This window comes from Python bivittatus, unplaced genomic scaffold (assembly GCF_059951505.1).
Source record: "Python bivittatus isolate LINGU-HERP-01145 unplaced genomic scaffold, Pbiv_v1 ctg000020_np1212, whole genome shotgun sequence".
In the NCBI taxonomy this organism is placed as follows: Eukaryota; Metazoa; Chordata; class Lepidosauria; order Squamata; family Pythonidae; genus Python; species Python bivittatus.
Genome location: NW_028277030.1, coordinates 55,040,255 through 55,067,467, shown reverse-complemented (window position 1 = coordinate 55,067,467; position 27,213 = coordinate 55,040,255). Strand labels below are relative to the sequence as shown.

General features: G+C 38.9%; 1 protein-coding gene across 1 annotated transcript in view; it reads left to right on the top strand.

Annotated features, from left to right (window-relative positions):
* Window positions 1–27,213, top strand: part of ASCC3 (activating signal cointegrator 1 complex subunit 3) — a 234,016-nt gene that overhangs the window by 52,764 nt on the left and 154,039 nt on the right. Inside the window, exon 11 of the mRNA XM_007421586.4 lies at window positions 11,626–11,790. Within this exon, the coding sequence (XP_007421648.2) occupies window positions 11,626–11,790 (165 nt within the window). The remainder of the gene's footprint in view (window positions 1–11,625; window positions 11,791–27,213) is intronic.

Here is a 27,213-nt window from a genome sequence, read left to right as displayed (position 1 = left end):
AAAACAAGCAAACAGCTACTCCATCTTGCTTGGTTTTAACTTTAACCTATTCTCTCCCATCCAGACCCTTAGAGTTTCCAAGCACCAGAATATAACATTGACAGCTTTTCCCCTTCACCCTGGGGTGATGATGTAAACCTTGATATGGTCAGCATCCTGACAGTATAACACCACAAAGAGTCGGATGACCTCTCCCAGAAGTTTCATATAAATGTTAAAGAGCAGGGGAGAAAGGACTGAGCCTTGCAGTATCCTCTGTGTCAGGAATTGCCAAACTGACCTCTAATTTTCTACCACTAAAGATTGAACTTGTCCACAGAGGAAGGAGCAGAACCACTGGAAAACAGGGCTGCCAATCCCAAACCCTCTGCAGATAGTCTAGTAAGATACCATGGATAATGGTATCAAAAGCTGCCAAGAGATCAAAAAAGACCAGGAGAGGCATACAGTGCTCATCAGGTCCTAATGTAGGCCATCTAAGAGAGCAACCAGTGCATCTGGCCCCGAGCCCTGATTGAAAAGAATCCAGATAATCCACTTCTTCTAGAGTGCTGTGTAGCTGGTCTATCACTACCATCTCAACAACATTTCCTAAAAAGGGAAGGTTGGAGCCCAGCAACCACATCCAAGGGCAACCTCTTCAGAAGGGGATACACTATAGCTTCCTTCAAGGCCTGAGGAACTCCTTTCCTGTAGTGAGGCATTAACAATCTCTAGGATCCAGGTGTTCACACACCTCTCCTGCTCCTAGTAAAAGTCAAAGCAGGTAGGGATCCAAGGTACATGTGGCAGTGAACAGTCTAAACACCCTATTGACTTTCTAGTTCACAGACCTTAAAGGAATCCAAGATAACACAGCAAGAAGGTGCTCTAGTCACCACTGACTCTGGACACCACTCTGTCCATGAGAGTCAACACTTAGGTGATTCTGAGTGATTTTGTCAACAAAATGCTGTGCAAATTGGTCACACCCGTCAGGCAGGAGTTCACAATACTGCCTGCTCCCTGAAAAGGAGTGTAAGAAACTGCGATACTCAGTTCCCAATGAAAGCAACTCCCCTTGAAACTGTTGCAGGTTCAAAGAAAAGTTCATTTATTGAGAAGTAGCATACAGATCTAGAGCATTGCTGGAACTGAGTCCCATGTATGCCAAAACTTGATTTTACCCCATTCCCGTTTCACCTCTCCTCTTCTGTCTCTTTCCCTTGCACATGTCAATGGTTCTCTCCTGGTCTCATGTTGGTACGACCTTGAGCATTCCTGAGAACCAGATAACAGTTCATCTGCATCTAACAATTCACCTTCCAGCCTCCCCCCCCTTTTTTTTTTTCTCTGTAATGGCAGAAATGAAGCAAGCAAACTAGCAAGATGGTTAATTGATTGCGAGGATTCTTACATGCCGCCCTTCTGGGAAAAGGATCAGTTTTAGTCTTTGGGAGTAGAGACTTGTAAAAAGATTAGAGAGAGAGAGAAAAATTTACAACATTAAATGAAATTGTTACTTTGGTTTTTTGGGTATTTTTTGTAAAAATCCCTGATCAGCTGCAATGCTCTCACATGTTTCTTTGCAACCCACTCGCATTGGGATCTGGGAAAATGTTTCCATTGAATGAGGAACTGTATTTCCCCTCTGTGTTTTCTGGCATCTAAAATCTCCTTCACTTCAAATGCTGTTCGCTTTCAATCAATACAGGTCTGGTGGTGGCTGTATGGCATGCCACTCCAGCGATTCTTTGCAAGGTTTTAGAAGGCTACAATGAAATACGGGATGAATTCTTTTAAGATTTTTGGTAACTGCAGTCGAACTGTGATGGGGTTAATGACTTTTTCTATTATAAAAGGTCCCACAAATTTGGGTCCTAATTTTTTCGAGGGCTGAAGTGTTTTGAGGTACTTGGTTGATAAGTACACCTTGTCTCCGACTTTTCATTCCTTTTCAGGTGATCGCTTGCGATCAGAGTATTTTTTGTAATTTTCTCTTGCATCTTATAACACCGTTTTAATTATTGGCCACGTGTCTGTTATCTGTTTAATCCACTCATCTGCTGAGGTCACTTGAGTGGCTTCTTGTGGAAGTTCTGGGATTGGCACAAAGTCCTGCCCGGTAGCTACTTTGAACGGGATAAATCCAGTGCTTTGATGTACAGCATTGTTATAGGCCACTTCAGCAAATGGCAAAAGTTCCATCCAATTGTCTTGCTGATAATTTACAAAGCACCTTAAGTATTGTTCTAACATGGAGTTCAGGCGTTCAGAGGCACCGTTTGTTCGGGGGTGGTGACTTGAACTCAGGGCTTGACTTGACCAAATTAACTTCATGAATGCTCTCCAGAACATCAAAGTGAACTGGACTGCGTGATCACTAATGATCTGGTTAGGGGTTCCATGTGGTCTATAGACATGCTGTATAAACATTTTAGCCAATTTCCCTGCAGAGGGAATAGAGGCGCACACCACAAAATGCGCCTGTTTCGAGAATAAGTCAGTAACTACCCAGATTACTGTTTTCTTCTTACTCTCAGGTAATTCAACAATAAAGTCCATAGCAATCTGTTTCTAAGGCCTTTCAGGGTTCACTACAGGTTGTAAAAGACCCATTCATTTACCTCCTTGCCTTTTTGCCATAGCACACATTGGGCAGCTGGCCATGTACTCAGCTATGTCTTTTCTCATAGATGGCTACCAAAATTGGCTTCGAAAAAGGTGTAAACTCTTTACGAACCCAGAAGGCCCTGCTGTTTTGCTATCATGGCTAAGTTCTAGGATCAATTTTCTGGATTTGGCTGGGACATACAACTTGCTCCCTAACCACCACGCTCCCTTTTCATTTGCCAAAGAGGCTCTATTTTTTTTTTTTTTTAACCATTTATCTTTCTCTATTTTGTAATTCAATTCCTTTAACAAATCCCCCTCCAGTTCCTCCTCCTGCTGTTTACTTTGAGTTCTGGTCACAGCCATCATTCCTGTCTGGGAGCATGGAATAACCACAGCAACCACCTCCTCTCTCTGGCTGTTGTGTTGGGACAATCTAGAGAGCATATCAGCCAAGAAGTTCTTCCCCCCCAGTATATATTTCAGTGTGAAATTAAACTGACTGAAGAACTGAGCCCATCTGACTTGCTTTGGGGATAATTTCCTCGCAGACTTTAAAGCCTCTAAGTTTTTGTGATCAGTCCAGACTTCAAACAGAAGAGACGACCCCTTCAACAAATGCCTCCAACTCATCAACGCCCATCTCACCGCAAAAGCTTCTTTCTCCCACACCAACCAGCACCTCTCAGTCTCTGTAAACTTCCGAGAGATGTAAGCACATGGATGTAACACCTCACTTTCAGTTTTTTGTAGTAACACAGTCCCTACAGCCACATCTAATGCATCCACCTGGATTATAAATAACTTCTCAGGATCGGGATGTTCTAAAATCGATTCCGCCGTAAACAACATCTTTAATTGCTCAAATGCTGACTAGCATTCTTCTGTCCAACTTAGAGGCACTCCTGGCTTTTGGGCTTTTGCTTTATCTTTCCCTTTTGTTTTTAACAAGTCAGAGGGAGGGCAACTTGAGCAAAGTTCGAAATGAATTTGCAGTAAAAATTCACAAGCCCCAGGGAACTCTGTAGTTGCCTCAAGTTTTCAGCGTCTCCCATCCAACTACATCATGCGCTTTACTCAGATCCACCTCAATCCCTTTGCTAGATATCCGATATCCCAGGTAATCAATTTACTCTATGCGAAATTCACACTTAGAAAGTTTGGCATATAACTGGGCATTTAACAGTTTCTTTAGCACTTTCCTCACCAATTCCACATGCTCTTCCATCATTTCTGTATAAACTAGAATATCATTGAAATATATCAACACTCCCCTGTACAAGAATTCATGTAACACTTCATTTATCAGCTGCATGAACACCCCAGGTGTCCCCGACAATCCAAACAGCATCACCAGATATTAAAACAACCTAGGGGGCAGCTGAACGCTGTCTTCCATTCATCTCCTTCTCTAATCCGCACTCAGAAATAGGCGTCCCTTAAATCCAACTTGGTAAAAATCCTTCCTTTTGACAAATGGGCTAGCAAGTCCTTCATTAAAGGGAGAGGATATTTGTTTTCCTTACAAATAGCATTTAACCCTCTATAGTCTGTGCACAGCCTCAACGAACCATCTTTCTTTTCCCTGAATAGGACAGATGTAGATAATGGTGATTTTGCAGGCTGTATAAATCCCCTCTGCAAATTTTTGTCAATGAATTCTCTCAGAGCTCCCAGCTCCTTAGGGGTCGTAGAATTCATTTTTGGTTTAGGAAACTTTGCCCTGGGTTCAATTTCTATTGTGCAGTCCGTTGCTCGGTGTGGAGGAAGCTGGTCTGACTCCACTTCACCAAACACCTGTTTTAAATCTCTATACTGCTCTGGGATTGAGCAGACATCCCTGGTGTGGCCCAGTCCTGGACTCTCCACACTCACGCCCACTAGCACTGGCCCTGGCGTGCTAGCACTAATTCCCCCTGGGACTTGGTATTCGCCATCCGAAAATGCCAGGCTACCCGCTTTCCAATCCACCATGGGATTTCTCAGCTTTAACCAGGACAGTCCCAGTATTAGAGCATGTCCAGCAATCACAGCCACTAAAAACTATAAAGTCTCTTGGTGAGCCCCAATTTTCATTTCAATTTCTTCTGTATAGAATTCTACTGGGCCCCCTCCTGCTTGTGACCCATCCAATTGCGTAAAAACAATAGGGTTGTCCAATTTCTGCACCCTTAGTCCCAGTCCATTCACAATAACTGGGTTTATTAAACAACAGGTGCACCCAGAGTCAACTAATGCAGTCAAATCCGCTTTGTGGTTGGTCTTTAATGCCCTTAGTCTCATCCCAACTGTCATAGGACTCACAATTTCATCTTCAAGCCTGGAATCGTCCACCTGCCCTTGGGCGTGCTTTAAAGCAGGCAGCCGGAGTTTCCCACCAGCTGATGTTCTTCGGAGGATTCACTGTCCAGCATCAACAGGGCTTGAAACTTTTCCTCCGTTCCTGAAACAGCTATTCCTCTCTTTTCCCGTTTGGGACCCTTCAGAGATTTCCCCACCGTCTTGCCCCCTGGTGCAGCTCACGGGATTGGATTTTTTGGGCAGTTCACTGCATAATGCCCCTCTTCTCCGCACTTGAAGCAGGAGCGCTTCACTTGTTGTTGATCCTAGCTGCCTTCCTTCTGTCTCCAGGTCTCTCTCCTCACCATCACTTCAGATGAAATTGGGAGGGGTGCTCAGCCACTTGCGCTTTTCTTCTTTATGCCCATCCAGTCGGTCTCCACCTTCCCAGCCAAGCTTATCCACTCCTTCAGGGTCTCAGGACTGCCTCTGGCTAGTGAGCGTTCCAAGAAGGGTTGTAATTCCTTCTGGAAACATTGGATCTTAAATTCTTTAGGCCAATTTCGGAGCTTCCCAGCTAGCCTCCTAAATTCTAGCACATACTCCAAGATTGTTCAACTCCCTTGTTTGATTTGCTCAATGCTTTTCTTTGCTCTCATAATGGTAAAAGGATCTTCATTGCATTCACACAGAGTATCCATGAAATCATTGAAATTCGTTAACTCTGCTGCTTCAGCTTTGCGCATCTCCACGACCCATTCCGTGGCCTGACTGTCCAGGAAACCCAACATGTAAGCTACTTGTTCCACATCGTTCTGGAACAAGTGGCCACATCTCTCCAGGTAAATGCATACATCTGAGTCTCCGCTGAACTGCATCTTCAGGCTCCTCTGTTGTAGCAAGTTTGTCTTCTCTTCACTCTTTCTGACAGGGGGACCTGTCTGTTCTCCTTTCCTAGATGCCGATTCCTCACGCGCCTCCTTGCTGTCCCATGAAGCCATTTGGGGATCAGTCTGATGATGTTGGTCTAGGCTGCCCGGTATTTTTTCCAGCGTTCTCTTCAATGACTTCACGTCATCCGCCATGAAAGTAAATTGGATCTCACCAGCTAACTTCTTGACTACCACATTTTATACCAGTAGCAATTTCCTCATCATTTTCAGAGGCAGCTGTTCCAGTAGTCTAAATGTGTGGTAAAGGTGTGAATTACTGTTAAGTTGTTGGTCTTTGTTCAGTGGTTAATTTCAAGTTTTCTACCCATTTTTACATTTGGCAAGCAATGATCATCTGCACACACCAAGACTCTGCAGTGATGAACATCATTCTGCCTGTTAAATATCTGGGCACTGCTAGGGTGGTGGAAGAAAATTACACGGGCAGAGAAAAATTTAAGTTGACAGTTAAAATATTGACAGTTAACCCATTTCTATTTTGTCATGCCCTAATATAAAAGCCAGATTGAAATGTCTTGCATGAGTTCCATTGCATTAAACAAATGTGACACTTTATTTTCTGGCCATTTTTGTGCTGAGGGAAGTGAAGTGGTATAATAGTGATATAAATGAAAATGCTTTGTGGCAGTCTGCTAAAGTAGAAGAAAACAAGAATCTAGAAAAGTATTTTAAGAGGTTTTTATTTCAAACGTGAAATGTTTTTTCCAAATTCGTAAATTGAGAACGTTATCACTACATGAAATTTATCATGGTGTTGAAAGTCAATTGTAAGAAAATAATGATGAAATTATTATTATTTTAATGGTATGTGTCAGCAACATGTATGTATTTTTCATATATAGGGCTATATATCATTATATTTTTAGTGATGCTCACCTAGTCCCTATTGTCTTTCAGCATGAATGGAAATGTTGTCACACAGCTGTAATAGTCTGATTATGTAGGGCACCTTATGCCCTTCAGATATTCTGGGCTATGTAAGCAAATGATCTATCAGTGACTATATTTGTTCAGCAACATAATAACTTATTAACTAGGGTGAGTTTCCTGTGGTACACAGACCACTTGAGATCCTTAAGCATCTCATTCACAGATCCCATTTTGCCATGCCTGGAGTGACTGGATGGGGCTGAAATTTTGGGGGCCAGTTTTAAAGGGATGGGGTTAGTTTAAGGCCCCTTAAGATCCCTTGTAACAAAACAAAACTCAAGGGTCACTCCCACCCATTCCCGCAGTGCCATACTATTGCTGTCCATGCGTCCTCATGCAGCCCACCCAGATTAAAACTAGGAGCCCACCCTTGCTGCAAACTTTGAACAGCTTGAATGTATCTTGGCTTCTCTTTCCCAAACAGTGTGCCTATTTAACTATCATTCCATATTTAAACAAGCACATAGAAAGACAGTTCAATAGCCATGCTGCTGGAGGTTAGAGAACAAGCCTGTAATGGAAGGCATGTGCAAGGAGGATACTGGAATGGAAGATCAAGGCTATCAGGAGGAAGGGAGTGCATTCCAGGAGAGGGTACAGGGTAAGCGCTTTCTCAGCCCACAGCAGGACCGTGAGAAGAAGCAGCTGAGGCTAGCCCCTCCCTAGAGGCTCACAGGTTGCTTTGGCATTGATTTAGTCTAGCGAGATTCTGTCTTTTGGGCGTAAGCTAATAAAGGAACTATACTGGACTGGACTGCCTCATCATTGTTCTTGGGCTGGGCCTGACAAAGCCTGCGACTTCATTCGTGGTAACCAAGCTTATGGTTTACAGTAAATATGTCATATGGACTTTGTGGGTTCATAGACATTTATCCAACAGACAGCCCACCATACCTTCTTGTGATTTTCTCTCTCTCTCTCTCTCTCTCTCTCTCTTTATTACCAAAATAAGGCAAGTTACTGTTTCCAGTTTCAGGCATGTATTCCCTTCCTTCCCTCTCCTACCTCTCCACTCTATCCTGACCTCTCTGATAAGCAGTAGTAAAGCAATATAGTAAACCAGAAGTTTGATTTATGCACATTTGTTGAAGCATTTTAAAATTAACTCTCTCTCAGCAGCTTGGAGACAGTTAACATAACCAGGGGCTGAGTTGCTGTTAGCGAAGAATCCTCTTACCATTGATAGAATCAGAAAAATGGAGGGAGCATACACTCTCATTGACAATTCTGCCCTGTTTTAAGTTTCAGAGAAGTCGGTGTAGGATTACCATCTGTCAGACCTCCCTCACAAATCCTTATTCTCATGCTACAGTACTGTGTTCAAAGGTACAAAGAACAAAGTTTCTTTCAAATACAGCTGAATTATGCCAATGATTTGTTCTTCAAATGAGTGTGACTATTAATAAAATAAAAACTATCCTTTGAATAATGTATATAGGGACCTTGAGCCAACAAGGAATAACTCTTTTGCTGATTTGAACAACTCCTTAAGCTTGCAGTGACATATTTGCCCATGTCATGACTTATTTGAATCACTCGGGAGAAAGCTGGAACACAGAGTGGTAGAAATCAACCTGCTTCTTTCTGAACATTGTGCACTATCACATAAAGTGGCTTAGAGATGGGAACTAGGGTACGGAGGCATGTATCTTTTAACCCTGAACAGATCCTCTAATTGAGCACAGTAACTTTTTTGGAGCTTTAACAGAAAAGTTTAAGGGATTATTTTTATTAAAAATGGAGGAAAAGTACATGTTCTTGTTCTAATTAATTCCCACTTTTTTTTTTAACACTGAAAGGGAAAGAACTCTCACAGGTTGTCATATCCTGATCTGGAATGAAAATTGAATTGGGGGATGCCTACTGCATCTCATTTTTGGCGAGCCAGTGAGTCTTCTGATTTTCTTTTCCAGGAAATTACATTTCAGCATTAGATTGCTGAGGTTGTAGGCAGGCTGAGAATGAAGCTGCTTACTTAAATCCCAGGGCATACAAAAGGCTTACTATTGTATTTTAAACCGGGCCTCTCAAAGTTGTTTGTTATTCTCCCTTCCACATTTCCCAATTTCTCAGTACAAGATTTTAGGCATAAATCTTAAAGGAAGCATTATTGTTATTCTCCTTCTGACTTTGGGTTCAGTCCATCGGGTGTTTGTGTGGGCCCTGTCTTCAGTTTGTTCAAATGGTATTTCTGTCAGAGCTCTATTGAAATTCAGAACTACTGCATGCACTGTGTTCACACTGCCTTTAGTGTAACAATGTACACAATTTCACATTTAATTATAGGCATTCTTTAGAGTTCCAACAGCAACTTTTAATTATAACTTAGCCATAAAAGAGCACTACATTGATACAGAATCTCTCCAAATGCTTTAAAATGAAAAGGGTGGGGGGCGGGGAGGCATACATTTCTTTTTTTATTTTAAGTTGTGACAGCAAAACTGTGGCACAAGAAGAAGTGTGATCACAGCAGTACCAGTTTAGCTCTGGCAAATTAGCTAAATAGCTAGTATTTGGAGCATTTCACACCTTTAAATCCTTAATATGCACTGCTAAATATATTTCATCACAGTTTGCTAATTAATGTTCTATGAAAATTACAGCTGCTAATTTTTGTGGTTAACATAGCTCATTTCAAAGTGTTAATAAGTTGCATCAGTAATAGGTGTGACAACAGTTTATAAAATCTGGTTGAACATGCACTATTTAGAGTTATCACAGATTCATTAAATACTACAATTAGTGTGCAAGAAAACTTTGCTGCTCCTGGCTTCAATATTATCAACTGATCTGTACCTAGTTCTTTGGTGACTAGCATCTTTAGCTTTTCCCACAGTACAATACAGTACTACTGATTCTTTTTCTTCTTCATTTGTTTTACTTGGCCATGATTTGATGCAAACTATTGTAATAGCTCATTGGACATTTAGTGTTTCATTGTTCACTAGCATTCTTTCATTTTAGGAAGCTATAAAGTGTCAACTTTATTATTATTTTGTTGGGATATTCAAAGGCAATCCTTCAAAAAGCTGTTTCTGTTGCTACGTAACGAGTGAAGCAGGAGAGTCAGGAAGAATTCCTCATGCTCACTTTTTTTAAAGTTTCTCCATGGTGCCCAAGCTAAAATATCTATGGCTGTTATGTATGTTGTTGAATTAAATGTCTACATGGAATAAGAAGCTTAATGAAAAATCTCCCAGGTTCAGTCCATTGCATTTCCAAATAACACTGTAAGAGAATCCAATTTGAAATCTGGAGAGACTTCTTAGATGTCAGCTCCCTACATTTCCCGTGGTTCAGATGTGGTGGGAGGTCTCTCTCTCTCACTCTCTCTCTCTCCCCCCCCCCCCAGTACACCCTGCCCAATCATGTAATATTTTACGACACTTCTGATATATGAAAGTTTCTTTAAACTCTTCTTGAAATATAAATCAGTCTACGCAAAAACATTTAACAATGGTTTATGAGTTGGGTCTTGTGACTTAAACAATATTAGCTGTCCTGGAATGAAGGAGAGTGGTTGAATTTTTCAGATGCTTTCTATATGATTAGAAAGGGATGGATATGATAAGTTGGCCAAAGCTACATATTTCTGTCTTTTGTTTTTGCTATTGAGCAGATGTTGGCTGTCTAGCTCATTTTGGCATACCTTCATTCTAATAAGTCTAAATGTGTAACATATAAACTTCTAGCTTTTGTGACAACCATACTGAGTAAAAGATTTAGCCAGTTTAAATCATGTGCAAGTGCAGCAAGAAAATTCCATCCCAAATCAGCTGTTAATAAACATGAGCTGCATTTTGTCCTTATAGGTTTTATGACCGCTTCCTTGATTTTTTTCGTGTCTTAAACCTGCAAATACTGTGAAGTACTAAGGGTCAATTAAAACAGTTTTCTCCATTTTATTCATAAGATAATTCTTGAATGTGAAGTTATTAAATGGATATTAGTTTTCATATGCCCTTGAAGCCTGAGATATATTATTTCCAAGACAGTGATTTATCATTTCTGCTACAGGGATGCAAATGCGCAACAAATACCAACTCTTAAATTTTAGTAGTTAAGTGCCCAGGTTTTAGTCTGTTTTCTGGAGTATGTGATTGAAATTCCATAGTATTAATACAACGATATTGACATTTTAAGAGATTGATAGCAGAATCAGCTTTTATGCATATGTGCAAATAAGCTTCAAACATAGCCCAGGCAGCACGGGCAATCTTGCATTCCTAGTTGAGTTGGGACACTTTGTTTGGTTCATTTTTTTCTAGGTACTTTCCAGATTACAGTTTTGGACCTTAGCTGCTAGATGCCCTTCTGAAAGTTACAGAGGGACAAGCCATTGACAGCTGAGCAAGGCTAGGCTTTGTTTCTCCCAGTGATTATCCACTAATGTTCTAAAAGGAGAACTGAAGGAGAGAGAGAGGAGCCAATCTCAGCCGTCCCAATAAACAAGTTCCACTATAATTTTCCTTTTGTGTTGTAACTGTTTAGATTAACACAAGCACAATAGAGGAATGGTCTCCGTTCATTAATCTCTAATCAACACAGGGAGCCTTTCCAACTGAAGTGTGAGATAGAAATGTTTTAATAAGTGAGAAGTTGCAGGTGCACATTTGAAATGGCTAGACATGAAGATAACAGGGATTGGGCATCTTTTAAAAGAGTTCATTATTAGCTGTACTTCGTGAATAGGCTTTCTATTGGAGTTTCAGTTGCAAAGAAGAAAGTTTTAATGTTGTAATTTAAGTTGATCTGCTTAGCTTCATTAATTTTCAAAGTTGTTCTTAACATCTCAGCAAGGCACTGAAAAATAAATTTAAAAACTTCAACGTTGTTGTTGTTATTATTATTATGTCTTTTGCATTCTCAGATGCTTGTGACCACTCCAGAAAAATGGGATGTTGTGACAAGGAAGAGTGTTGGAGATGTCGCTCTTTCCCAACTAGTGAAACTCCTTATTCTTGATGAGGTACACCTGCTCCATGAAGATAGAGGACCCGTACTAGAAAGTTTGGTAGCCCGCACCTTACGTCAGGTATGTCCAAGCTGATTGTTAGAACAAACATCTTAAGTAATAATAATTAATTAAATCTTCCATGATTTACCTACCTAAGCTGCTTCCAGAAGCAGTCATCGGTAAAGATTGCCATGAGAAGACAATGCATTTTTGTCTCTTGGCTTTTTGGAACAGAAGGGGCTCTGTTATCCCTTATGAAATTAAGCAGACTAAAGACATGTATGCATATATATATATGTGTGTATATTTCTACATGTCTTTAGCTCTGTTTAATTTCATATGGGATAATAGACCCCATTCTATTATCCCATATGAAATGACATATACAGTGGTGCTTAAAAGCTTACGAAACGTTTTGAATTTTCAATATTTCTGCAAAAATACGACCTAAAATGTTATCTGTTCTCCACACAAGTCCTAAAACTAGATAAAGAGAACCCAATTAAACAAATGAGTCAAAAGCATTATACTTTTTCATTCACTTATTAAGCACCGCTGTATATATGTTTTTAAATGTTAATCTTAGTTAAGCAACATATATAGTTGCTTAGTATGCATGTATGTGTGTGTGTGTGTATATATATATATATATATATATATATATATATATATATGCATATGATGATATTAAATAACAGTATTACATCTTGTTCATTTAGATTTGTTGGAAAACTGTACTGTTGCTCAAGCTCTGCCATTTTGTTTTATCATATGCCAAAGACTTCTCCAATAAAAATCATACTGAAGAAAAATAATTCTGCAAGGATAGACTTGATAATATATTTACATATAGATCTGGGATTGTTTATTTGAATATCCTGACTCAAATAAGGAACGCTCTGAAATTTGCTCACAGTTCTTGAACGTGACACATCTTCCAAAGGCTTTTTGTGCCCTTCAGTAGAATGTCTTTCTAGTGATTGCCATTTTTGAAATCAAATAGCATTTTTTAAAAATGACAGCACTAATTACTGAAATACAGCTCAGAAAGCTGGCAAATGTGAGATGCTCGATGACAGAAGCTGGTCAAATAATTGCAGATCTAAAATCTCAACTTGGATGAAAATAATTTTTGTTTATGGTTGGAACAAATATTCCAGGCACATAATTTTAGCAAATTAATCTCTGCTTGCCCCCTCAAGTCCTGCTATGTTGCCTCATTGTGGTAGGGAAGGAGGGGTGTTCCTAGAAGGGATGAGTGAAGAATGCTCGGACCTGATGAAATATATTCTCTCCCCCCCCCTGATTATTTTGCATAAACTGAGTGTTCTATTGGCTCTTGAATAAAATTAGAGAAGTAATACCATGCTACACTTCCTAATTCATCTGTGATTCTGTATTAGATACAAAGTAGGCTAATAATCCTGGAACAGAAGAAAAAAGATGACTGAAAATTAAAACTAGCTAATATGATACTTAAATGTCAACAGTTGGTTAAAATATTAGAAGAGTAATATGTTATTTGGGATGGGAGAAATCACTACTATGGTTGAAAATTTAATAGGGTTTATGGCAGACTTCTTTAGAGTGTAGATAGGATCACAAATCTCAGCTAGGGAATCATCTGTTTTTTTAGTATCCTTCGTAAAGATCAGTTTTTAATCTGTTCAACCCAGGGATCAAGTTAAAGCTGTCTTGTAAGGAAGGAGCTCTGGAGTCACTGATTTGGTCTTAAATAAGAATATAAAAACATGTTTGCACATTATGCGTTTTATGCTTTTACATGTTACTCAAATTGAATTGATAAAACGTTTTGGGAGGAAAAGGCTTTGAGCTTTGCTCCTATGCTGTGGATACAACATCAAAAGAATCCTCTGAAACTAATTTGCACTTTGATGTTTAAAGTTATGCATTCCTGAAAATAGCACAGATGTAAAATGAAAATGTTTTAAGTGGAGGGCAGGAGTGAGAGCAGAAGGCTCTAGACTTCCATGATATTTACTCAACAAATTAGTGCAATTGAAATTTTTATTCTTTTTCTTTTTTTCCTGGCTCCAAAAGAAATTTGGCTATAGTGCTACCATTTGACTGGTGCATCAAGAGATGCTTTTTTGATGTTGGTTCTTGCTTAAATTAGTGATTGAAAAGATCCCACCCCATCTCAATTTGGAATGTACTTGTTCATTCTAAATGTTATTAAAGAAATCTGGGATAGCTTTAGTTTAGTAAGTTACATTATCCTTTTCTCCACCCGTTCCCTAAAACATATCCTTGTGAGGAGAGAGACATTGATGGGATGGAGAATGGGGATTGGCAGCAGTGGTAGAAGTCCTTTATAAGGTATTTAGGGTCCCCTTCCATTGCTATCGTTTTTTTTAAAACAGTGGATGTTCCTTGCTTGTTGAAAACTATCCATTGTTTATTGGAACTGAGGAACATAGGACATGACATTTCCAATATACCTTAAACTGAATGACAAGACCTCTATTGCTTCTACTCTACTGCTGTGTCTTTTATTTTGCAAGGATGGCTTTTGGGGAAGTAGGGTAGAACTGGCATGCTCCTTCATGAATTGTTTCAGATATGGATTATAGAGGCTCAGTATTTTTGGAGGAAAATATTTCCTTCAATTCTGAATTTCAGTTCAGTTACTAATTTAAATGAATCCCTGGAAAGCATGCTTAGTACTCTGCCCACTAGTCACGTCAGAAAAGACCAATGTTTCCTCTGAGATAAGAATCAAATGAAATACGAGAGTCATTTTTCCAGACAGAAAAGCTCCTCACTCTGTCAGACTTTTTTTTTTTTAAGGCAGTTTTGTAAAATGCCAGACTTCAGTAGATTCTAAAATTATTTTTTTCATTATTTTTAAGTGAAGTATTGGACTTCAGCATATATTTGCAATTTTCTATCTTCCTTCCTCTCTCAGTGTCTGGTGTAGTAGTAAGTTTCTTCAAGACAGCTGCACCAGTCTGTTTCTTTCCAAACCAAACCGATTACAACATCACTACTCCAGACACCTTGAGGTCTACACAGCTGCCTAGTGCATCATTTGAATTTGATGCATGGGGAACTGGGGGAGTGATTCCCAAATAAGCTAGTAATACTAGCCCTCTTCAAGTGTTAGATGAAACAGTGATACTCTGCACATATTCAAGAAGACTGGAGAGAAATGTGCTTGTCCTGGTCCCCTTTGCACTGTCTTCTGTGTATAAAAACCAGCTGCAGTAAAGAAACCTCTGTCTGTGGAGGCTCTCCACGAAGTTGAAAACTGGAAAATTGGGATCCTTGTTGATGTGGATAGAAGGGCTATCTACTATCTACGCTATGTGTGGGAATGGGACTAGCATACTTATTTTGCTCCCCCTTAATACAGGTAAGAATACCACTATTTTATCTGGGATTTCTGAATAACAGCAGGTTCCTATGAAACCCATCTATCCTGCATACGTCCGTGATGAGAGAAGGGAAGATTAGTACCTTCATACAATTTGTCCCTCATCAAAATTGTATTCCTGTTCTTCATTACCATCTGTGTGTATTTGTTTTCCCTATTTGAAAACTTGTGATGTTGCTAGATATTTACCTTAATAAAAACTGCAGATGTTGTTGGAAATTAGCACTAGTTTTATGACATTTCTATTCTGAGGAACATCTGAATTTTTCAATTCAAATAGTGCAAACATATGTTGTCTGGAGGAATCCTAACTGATTTCTGTGATTTCATAAGGTTTAACCTTTGTTCTCAGGGTTACTTATCTTTATAAGCTTACTTTGGTTTTACCTTATATACCTGCTATACCTACAGTCAGGTCCAGAAATATTGGGACATCGACACAATTCTAACATCTTTGGCTCTATACACCACCACAATGGATTTGGAATGAAACAAACACAATGTGCTTTAACTGCAGACTGTCAGCTTTAATTTGAGGGTATGTACATCCAACTCAGGTGAACGGTGTAGGAATTACAACAGTTTGCATATGTGCCTCCCACTTGTTAAGGGACCAAAAGTAATGGGACAATTGGCTTCTCAGCTGTTCCATGGCCAGGTGTGTGATATTCCCTCAGTACCCCAATTACAATGTGCAGATAAAAGGCCCAGAGTTCATTTCAAGTGTGCTATGTGCATTTGGAATCTGTTCTTGTCAACTCTCAAGATGAGATCCAAAGAGCTGTCACTATCAGTGAAGCAAGCCATCATTAGGCTGAAGAAACAAAACAAACCCATCAGAGAGATAGCAAGAACATTAGGCATGGCCAAAACAACTGTTTGGAACATTCTCAAAAAGAAGGAACGCACCGGTGAGCTCAGCAACACCAAAAGACCCGGGAGACAATGGAAAACAACTGTGGTGGATGACCGAAGAATCCTTTCCCTGGTGAAGAAGACACCCTTCACAACAGTTGGCCAGATCAAGAACACTCTCCAGGAGGTAGGTGTATGTGTGTCAAAGTCAACAATCAAAAGAAGACTTCACCAGAGTGAATACAGAGGGTTCACCACAAGATGTAAACCATTGGTGAGCCTCAAAAACAGGAAGGCCAGATTAGAGTTTGCCAAACGACATCTAAAAGCCTTCACAGTTCTGGAACAACATCCTATGGACAGATGAGACCAAGATCAACTTGTACCAGAGTGATGGGAAGAGAAGAGTATGGAGAAGAAAAGGAACTGCTCATGATCCTAAGCATACCACCTCATCAGTGAAGCATGGTGGTGGTAGTGTCATGGCGTGGGCATGTATGGCTGCCAATGGAACTGGTTCTCTTGTATTTATTGATGATGTGACTGCTGACAAAAGCAGCAGGATGAATTCTGCAGTGTTTCGGGCAATATTATCTGCTCACATTCAGCCAAATGCTGCAGAACTCATTGGACAGCGCTTCACAGTACAGATGGACAATGACCCAAAGCATACTGCAAAAGCAACCAAAGAGTTTTTGAAGGGACAGAAGTGGAATGTTATGCAATGGCCAAGTCAGTCACCTGACCTGAATCCCATTGAGCATGCATTTCACTTGCTGAAGACAAAACTGAAGGGAAAATGCCCCAAGAACAAGCAGGAACTGAAGACAGTTGCAGTAGAGGCCTGGCAGAGCATCACCAGGGATGAAACCCAGCGTCTGGTGATGTCTATGCGTTCCAGGCTTCAGGCTGTGATTGACTGCAACGGATTTGCAACCAAGTATTAAAAAGGGAAAGTTTGATTTATGATTATTATTCTGTCCCATTACTTTTGGTCCCTTCACAAGTGGGAGGCACATATGCAAGCTGTTGTAATTCCTACACCGTTCACCTGAGTTGGATGTACATACCCTCAAATTAAATCTGACAGTCTGCAGTTAAAGCACATTGTGTTTGTTTCATTCCAAATCCATTGTGGTGGTGTATAGAGCCAAAGATGTTAGAATTGTGTCGATGTCCCAATATTTCTGGACCTGACTGTATATGGAAAATGCTTATGGAGGCTTCCAGAGGCATTGCAAACTTGTACTTGATTCCCAAGTAGATATGATTTTCTGGGTATACTGGGTATAAAAGACTGCCATTTTTAGTAAAGATATGAAGAAATGCCAGTAATGACTTGATTTGATTTTTTTTACCTCCTGCTGCTAGAGTAAATAGATTGCAGATTTTATTTGTTGGTCTGTCTTTCAGATTTGTGTGGCCGCCTATTTATTAATTATTTAAGATGGTTTTATAGTGTATTTTAATGGATTTTATCTCTTCTGTAAACTGCCCAAGAGTCGCTTTTTAATGAGATGGGCAGTGACAATCAATCAATCAATCAATCAAATAAATAAATAAATAAATGATTTTAGCTTTAAGGTCTAGATTATGCTTAAATTGCTCAATGATAAAAATGTAACAAGAATTTGGATTTGGATTATTACTTAAAAAGAATGTTAATTCATTATTTCATTCATCAAGCATGCTCTGTAACACTTAGGCAGTTACAGGCCTATCATGCTAAATTGCAGCATGGTTGCAATTTTGTTTTACCTTTGTGGTATGCCATTATGAATTATGGCTGAATGTTCTGTGAATCCAGTGACTCAGCTGGAAAAAATTGAATGTGTTTTTTTGTTTCGTTTTGTTTTGTTTTGAGTTGGAAACCTTTCTTAGAATAATATGAATACTCATCCTCTGCAAGGTAGAATTAGAGGCTCTGAATGCCATTTTTGTGTATGTTTCTATTATTTGATATAAGAGCTCTTTTAGATGCTTGTGAGATCTGAGTACTTAAACACCAGGTTTCATTTGATACAATTAGACATTGAATAACATTAGATAGTTGCCTAGCTACAAATGCAGTTTATTCAGAATAGTTAAGACATACTTATTTTTCTAGACATGGTGCCCTAATTGCATTTGTATGTTTGTAGTTTGGAACCCAAAGAAGTATAAAAACTAAATAATAAATGTTACTAAATTCAGTATTTAAATAATTTTCCTTATGATTACCACATAGGCATATGAAAAGGAAGTAATGAACTGCTAAGGGAGGTGAAAAAGCAGTTCAGTCCTGGAAAAGCAGGACTCATAAGAAAGTAACTCAGAATAATCCCACCTTGATTCTGTATAAGATGAAGCAGAGAGAAACTTTGACAAGCTTTCAAGATTCTGTTATCATTCTCTGCAACAATAAAGTATCATTCCTGGAATCCTTGTGGTATCTGTTTCCTAACCTGGCCCACCTCAAATGTCTGACAGGTTGAGGTTGAACATATACTTCAATCCTAAATGTGCTTTCTTGTGGAATGATGTCTTGTACTATACTGATTATTACTCTTAGTATCCTTACTGGTATATTGAACATATGGATGCAAAGAATAAATTCTGTTCTACTTGGTCAGTGAACTAATATGGATCTACCTTGTATTTAAATGTCAGTGACATAATCAATTAATAGAAAACAATAATAATTGCTATAATTATTTACAGTTGCTACATATTTTGCCTGTGGTGACTTTCTACTTATGCTTAACACATAGGCAAATGCATGACCATACTATGAAATATGTGCAATAAAGAGTGGCATTTAATTATGTGTTATCTATAGGTCTACTACTAACAATTGCATCCTGGAGGAAAGATCAATTTCAGGATCAGTAATACCTTTTTCTTTTTTTATAAGAAACAAAATCTTAGAATTATAAAATTGGAAGGTCACTGAGTCCAACTTCTACTCCTGCTTTCAAGGGTAACACTATCTAATCCATTACTGTGTCATCTGCAGATCAAAAAGCATTCCCTCCACCATCAAGGTCATTAATAGTGTTGAACAGCCCAGAGCACAGATCTGAACTTTGTGGCACCCGACTCAGTGCCCCCTACCAATCTGATAAGGAACAATTCATGAGCAATTTTTAATGTGTTTTGTTAAATTAGTTTACAAGGCAAACTAATAAAAATACAACTGTGTATAACAGCAAACAACATTATAGGATAAGCACAATAACAAAATTAACATATATAGCAGTTTTAAAAAGAAAAATGGGTCTGGAAGCCTGAAAATTAATTCCAAAAATCTGACCATATTGCTCAAGTCTTCTTCACTGTCCCCTTGTCCAAAAAAAGGTCTAATTCAACTCATATGAACAATCCATTGCTGCAAATTGGGTGTAGATTTTTCCTTCCAATGCTGCACAATATTTTTTTAGTCAATCCCAAGGCTTGAAAAAACTGATCTCTTAATAGCTTCCAAATCCTGGGGATATAACTAAGAAAAACTCATGCATCCTTAATATCAAGTGATTGATTCTAAGTCATATTAACAATCCTGCTGATGCTAAATGCAATAATAATAGGAGAAAATCAAATCATGTGTCTTAATGTTCCAGTTTCTGAGATACATTTCCAATAGCAGGTGATTGTAACTAGCCCTTATTAAATATTCCTTGAGGTGTCTGATAGACACAAAACATTTTTTCCTATAATATCCTCATTTTAAGATAATAGATTACAAAGTTCATGTTGTTTAATGTGTTGTTTCGTTGATTTACCAGAACAGGACATTCAAGCTTGTTATTCCAAAGGTCACATAAATAACTAATATCAACTTCATCAGCATCCTACAAAGATGGGTTACTGGCTTAGGATCCATGAATAAATCCTCCAAAACCACTAACTGCTGTGGATCTTCAGAAGCAATAATTGCATATGGACCAAATAAATGAAACAATATGTGCCTAATATGAATACACTGTGCAGGTATATTCTCTATGAAGTTCTCTGGAGAAGATCAAACTCATTTTTAATTCTGCAAGTTTTAAAAGTGGTTTCTTCAGAGTTGACTTGATTCAAAGTAATAATGTTACAAGAGGTCCAGTTTACAAACCTTTCTTCCCATATAGATTCTACTTGTTCCATTCTGTTCTCCATCCAGAGTAGATAGGTGGCCATATAACTTAGTTGAACAGAACAAATACGTAATCTGGGATTATCCCATATTATAAGAATTTCATAGATGAATAGGTCATATTTATATCTCTCAGCCAATATTTACCATATATGTCTTTCAGTTTTTGAGCCAGCTTTATAGCTACTTAATTCTCATGCCATCTAGATTAGAGATATGCAGAATTTCAGATCTGAAGCTGAAAAGGTACTGCAGAATGGGTAACACAAAACACCTGTTGGAATCTCCTTTAAAAAGTTGCTTCTTTTCATATGCCTGTATGGTATCATCACCATCCTAGGAAAATATGAACGTGATATGAATGGCTTTGGAAAGGGTGTGAATTCTCTGTTGTTACTTCCTGTCAGCCTTACCAGGTAGACCAGACAGGAAACATGTCCAGATAAGCTAATTCTACTTTATTGTAAAGCTACATTAACAGAATCTTGCAAGTCTGAAAGTACAATTCTCCCACCATATCCTTTACAGCCTGAGAAACTAGGGAAGGTCCCTTCTGAGCCTCTTGCCCCACCCGCTATCCAGCTGTCTCTTATCTGAGTGTTCCCTAGGCAGCATCTTTTCGCCCCATCTCCCAAGGTCTTTTCTACATACCATTACCCTTCCTTAGCTAAAATATATATTTTCCTGGGATTGTGCAGCAACTGTGGAAGCCCAGGAAAAGACACAACTGTTTCATGAAGGTGCTGACATGTCCAACATGTGTACCCATGCATGTTCCAAAGCATCAGATCTGAAGCATTTCATCTCCCTAATCTAACCATACTTGACTAACTTGCTAAACAGAATAAACTGGGTACTTTGTCAAATGCTTGTTTAAATCAAGCATTCCAGGAATATGTTGAGGAAGTTGCTTGATTAAAAATGAGTTAAGATACTGTAAATCTGTGAAGACTTCTACATGACAAATGTATGCTGAGTTCTGGTGATCACTGCATTGTTTTCAGAATGCTTATATTTTATGATCTAATCTAGGATCACCTCAAGTACTGATTTCAGTCTGACTCTATTTTTGAAAAATGGAGACATTTATCTTCCTTCAGAATTTCTCCAAGATAATTCATACAGTTTCACCAGATCATGAACAAGTTCCTTCAGTACCCTGAGATAGTCATTCTTAAACCATCTTTCTGTCATAAGCTTCTCTCTTGCTTCTTCAGTCTGCTCTTCGCAATTGCCTGTGAAATCTGTACCCACTTGTTGGGGAGGCTTGAAATCAGAATAGGAATTGAGTAGCTCTGCCATTTCTTTCTGCCTGTTAGCAATTTATGGTCTTCAGTGAAAAGCTAGTATACAGATTCCTTTTGCTTTTTCTTTTGAATATATCTGAAGAATTCTTTCTGTTGTTGTTGGTATCCTTCACCTGACTCATTCTGAAGCTAAGCTTTAGCTTTTCTGATAACATGTCTGCTACTCTAGGCAATCTCTGTATACTCATCCAGATGGCCTGTCCCTCTTTCTGAAGTAGAAAGAAGTATGGCCTTTTTTTTTTCTTCTGATTTTCATTGAGCTTTCTTGATAGTAACATTGGTTTCTTTTGCTCTCTCTCTCTTTTTCTTTTATAGAATTGTTTACAATTGTGATTTTGGTATCTTTTAAAACTTTCCATCACCCATCTTGAGCAACTTTTCCCAATAGCCTCTCCTGACAAGAATTCTATTTATTACTGCTCTGATAAAATCTACTTCCTTGAAGTCCAAGTTACACATTTGCTATTTTCAGGTTTAGTTTTCTTTAATATCAAGAACTCCAGTATTGTATAGTTACTGTCTCTTAATGTTCTTGCTATTTCCACCTCTTCAACTAAGTCTCCTTATGGTTAGTATTAAATAAAAAGAATAGCTCATCCTCATGTTTTCTACCTCTTTCTGAATGAGAAAGTTGTCAAGTAAGACAAGTCAGGAATTCCCTGGAAGGAATGTGCTTGGTAATGTTTGTCTGCCAACATATGGACAAAGCAAGTTATTTGGGGACTGCCTCTCCCTGAGAGTATCTGCCTGTCCTACCAGATCAGATAAAGTAGGCATGCTCCAGGTCCCTTCCCTGAAATGTTGCCACCTAGTGCACCCTCAAAAGCATGCCTTTTCTGTGGCTGCCCCTATCTTGTCCAGGCACTAGGTAGAGTAAGGGTGTCTGGGGTGGGTTGTTGGGGCATCCCAGGGGGATGACTGAGGTGCTGGGTTTTTGTTTTGTTTTATGGTTTTATGTTTGTATGGTTCTGTGGTTTTTATTGTTGCTGTGAGCTGCCCAGAGTTGTGCTTTAAGATTGGCAGCCTTACCAATCTAAGAAAGAAAGAAAGAAAGAAAGAAAGAAAGTTGAGCTAATTAAAGTCCCCCATCGCTACAGCTACATGCCTATGAAATATCTGCAGTTTGTTTCTGGAAAGTATTCAAGAATTTTATGGACTGGTCACTGACTGAAATAAAGGTTCTTCTTTATATTTTATACTTTATTGTCCTGGTGATAATAAACAACCAATAACAAACTGCCTTATATTTGGTCTTCGATTTATTTTAATCCAGATGTTCTCTGCAGTATCATGGTCCTAATTTCCTCAAATTTCTGTCCAGATGTGGGTATTTTTATCATAGAGTACAACTCCTCCTTTCTATTGCTTCTATTCCTCTTGAACAAATTGCATCTTTCAATTGCTGTTTTCCAATCATGGGAGTCACTCCACCAATATATTTAGATATGCTTGCCTTCCTGTTCTTGTTTGTCTTTCATACTCTGAGCCTCAGGGTGTAGATAGCAAAAGCTGTGCATTTTATAAGCCAATATTCTTTCAGATTCTTAGTGTGCACTGTAAAGGAAATTGCTGTAACAAGGCTTTTCTCTGAATCTTTACTTCAGGGGTTTTCATTTCACAGGAATTAGTTCAGTTTAAAGACTTCATGATCGATCAAATCTATCTGGCGCCTCTTTTAGGCCTTGAGAAAAATGTCCAGATGGAAGGACTGCTATCTTCTCCAGGATTCAGTCAACAAATGAAAGTTGTTGAATCCACTCAATATTACCTTTTAGATATGTTTCATAAATAGTCCTTTTCATTTGTCCTTCTTTTTTGCTCCCATTCCTAGCCCAGGGAATTTCCCTCTGCAACAAGGGAATAATAGCTGAATGATGAATCAGACTCCTCTTCATATAGGCCATTATTTCCAGTCTTTTGGTTGCAGATTTCAGTCAAATAAAAATATTTTCAAATAAATATCACAAGATCTACAGAAGTTATATTTTGTATACAGTTATTGACTGTAATTGCAGATATCTTATTGCATTTCAGAATCCCCAGTTTCATAAGTAATTATTTTTACCCATAAAACAGTATGAAAATGATTAAAAACACAACCAAGTTATAACCCTGACATTATAAAGTGATGATTTTATTTGTCTTGTTCTCTCAATCCAGAGAAAACACAAGCCATGAGTGCATTTTAATTAAGGATAGACTATTACAAAATTAGATAGAAAGCATTAGATTATATTCAGTATGTCTGACTGTCTTCCATCCCATTGAATTCCTCCTCTCATCACAATGATCTGCTTTGAAGGTATAAAGGACTTGCAATATATGGGCATGACACTGGGTGCAACTGGATTCATGTCATGTCATTTAGGTTAACGTGACCATGTTGTTAGTTATTCTCATACATAATGAGTTGAGTTTTTAATATTCCTAATAAAATTGGGCATAATATGTTTTAACCCTATCTGGTATCATCTTTTCCCTCTTTCCCCCACTTGTATCTGATGTTTATATAAATATAAATAAGAATCTATGCTGAAATTGGTAGGTTTAATAATAACTTTAATACTCCTAAAAGAATTATTCCCTTAAAATAACCTAATGGTTGTCTTTCCAAATAGGATTAAAATTTCAACTATGTCCTCAATTGCTGGTGTGGGTCTTCCGGGCTGTGTGGCCGTGTTCTGGAAGTTTTGTTTCCTAACGTTTCGCCAGCATCTGTGACCGGCATCTTCAGAGAGCAGGAGCACAGACAGGAGCAGTTCTCTGTGCTCCTGCTCTCTGAAGATGCCGGTCACAGATGCTGGCGAAACGTTAGGAAACAAAACTTCCAGAACACGGCCACACAGCCCGGAAGACCCACACCAGCCATCGTATTCCGGCCGTGAAAGCCTTTGACAATACATATGTCCTCAATTATTCTCATAATCTGTGTTCAACCTTCTTATTCTTCAACTCTCCCCTACCCCTATCATAATAAAGTCAGTATGCTGTATGGCACTGCCAACAATTATATTTAAGTTTCTTTTTAATTCTACCATATCAAGCACCAGTGGCAGTGAATCTCAAGATGTTGTTTAGGATTTGAACAAAATTACCTTCATCAGAATATTTTCCAGGTTCTGAAACCTCACAGCTTTTAAATACAAAATAAGACGTGCATTTTAAGTCATAAATATTCATTTATTTCTTCAGCCTTTAAGACTGGAACTCCTCTGTTTCTCTTGTCAGAGTAACTTGTCTTGCAGTAAGGTTAGGTTATACTAAAAAGCATTCTTAACATAGCCATTAAAATGGCCTATGCTTCTCCTTTTTCATGCACTAGTTTTCGGGCATTGCAGAGATGAAACAATGCTCATATTCCTCTCGCTGTTACAGTTACCAGTGAATGGGATACAGCTCTAAATCATGACAGGATTGGCTGTCTCAAATCTATTTTGATGTTCCCTTCATAATGTGGAACAATATTGCCTTCAGTCTATTTAGTGTACAAAATTAAAGTGCTCATTTTCAATCAAAAGCAAACTTTGACAGTTTTTAATTCTTGAAAATAGAATTTAGCTATACAGTTTATCCAGTTAAAGTTCCTGAAGCAATTCTCCCTATTTAACCATTATTTTGATGATCTACTGATTTGCCTATGCACTTTTCCATTTCTATTCTACTATTTCCAACGGTGATTATTACAGTATAGTATAGTATGTATGGAATACGTGTGTAGATGTGGGTGTATGGAACTGAACAACAAGTACAAAAACAAATATCAACATCCCAATGTGTTTTTCAAACAGTCACATAAAATCAGTTTCTTGGGTAAAAGCAAATTGGAAGAAATAGATCTTCCAAACTACTTGAACCTGTAATAAAAAGACAGATCTCCTAACATGTTTGCAGAGGACATTCCACAAGGTAGCATCATTTATTTAGCATTCATTGGTTGATAAACATGTTGCAATAATAGAGTAACTCCTGAAGTAATGGAGGAATTCATGGCCACCATAACAACCATAGACCTGACCCAATTTAAGGACCCCCAACACACATGAGAAGTCACATACAAATCTGTTTTATGTCTCTCAGCAGATGCAATGAACTTTGAAAGTGAGGGGCATTGAAATTCACCACTTGTCATGATCAGATTGCTCTCTAATTGTTATAGAGTTTTACAGTGTGACTATTCCTCCACAGTGGGGAAGGACCTTATTAGATCGCTCTACCCCAGGCACCTGCTGAATCCCATGGGTTTTCAGATGCTTCTTAGGGAGCTTCCCAAGGATCTGGTGAGCAGCTTAGTCAAGACTGTGGTCACTCACTAGAAAAAAGGTGCATGCAAGCCACTGGGCTAGATTGTACTGCAGCAGCTCTTTCTTTTCATAGATCCACTGCAGCCCACTGGTTTACTGAGGACCTCAGGTAGATGAAATGATAGAGGAGACACCTAGAGTACTCCTGAAGGAAAACCCATCTCAAGTGTAACTGAACATTGGTACAAGCTCATGTTCAATCCTACACAGTAGCAATTCAATCAGCAAAAAAATAAAAAAGAAAATAATTTTTCTCCCCTTACTGTGTTGGCCAGTGGTGTCCGATGGCTCTTATAAAGGTGATGTTCTCTTCTAGGGATGGATGTTCACTAAGACCATCTGGAAGACTGTTGTGATGAATTCTCACAGCATTTGGCAGACAAAACTAAGACTGAGAGGAGCTGGACTCCAGCTGTAAACAACCAGTGGAGATGTCTGCAGCCTCATCTTGTGAAGTGATTTGGAATAATTTTGAGCCTTTTAGTGAAAAGGAAGTGGTTAAGAACACTTGCAATATTAAAACTGCGACTTCTCTGCTGGATTCCTGCCCCTCATGACATGATTAAGGCCCCTTGTGAAGTGACAGGAGGTTGAATCTGAGCAGTAATCAATACCTCTTTCAGTGAAGGGTTGTTTCTGTCACCTCTGAAGGAGGCTGTACTTCCACCTCCTACTCAAAATTCCGTTGCTCAATCTGTTTTGGACAACTGTAGATTTGTCTCCAACCTTCTGTTTCTTGGAAAGGTTGTGGAGATAATGATGGCCCTACAATTGCAAAGAGTCCTAGAGAAAGAAGATTATTTGGACCATTGGCAGTCATGGTTTAGGGCAGCATACAGCACAGAACCGAATTAGTACACTTGTTGGATAACCTATGGAAAAACTGAGATCAGGGCAGTGCAGCCCTCCTAATCCTCTTTGATCTTTTGGCAGTTTTCAATACCATCAATCATGGTATCCTTCTGGAACATCTCTGAGGGATTGGAGTGAGGGGCACTGTTCTGCAGTGATTTTCCTCCTTCCCAAAAGGGTTGGTTGCAGTTGGTGGTGGTGAAAGAAGAGACATCTTCCTGGAGGCCTTTACTTCATGGAATATCTCAGGGTTCTCCACTCTCTACATTTGTTTTTAACGTCTACATGCTGGGGGAAGTCAACCACTGGCATAGTATCATCAATATGCTGATACCCAGTTAAACGTCTCATGTCTCTCATGTCCTAGTCATCTCCCATTTGAACTACTGTAACACATTGTTCATGGGCTGCCCATGAAGAACAGCTCTTGGAAGCTACAGTTGGTATAAGTGGCCCAGGCAGTGATGAGTATATCCTGATATACTTGGGTGACCCCACTGCTTTTGGAACTGTATTGGTTACCAGTTGGCTTCCAGGTGCAATTCAGGGTATTAAGGGCCCATAAAGCTGTGAACCTGGTTATCTGAGGGGCTACCTTCTCCTGTATTAATCTGCCCATCCAACTAGATCAAATAGGGTCAACTCCCTCTTAGGTCCTGTCCCTATAGGATT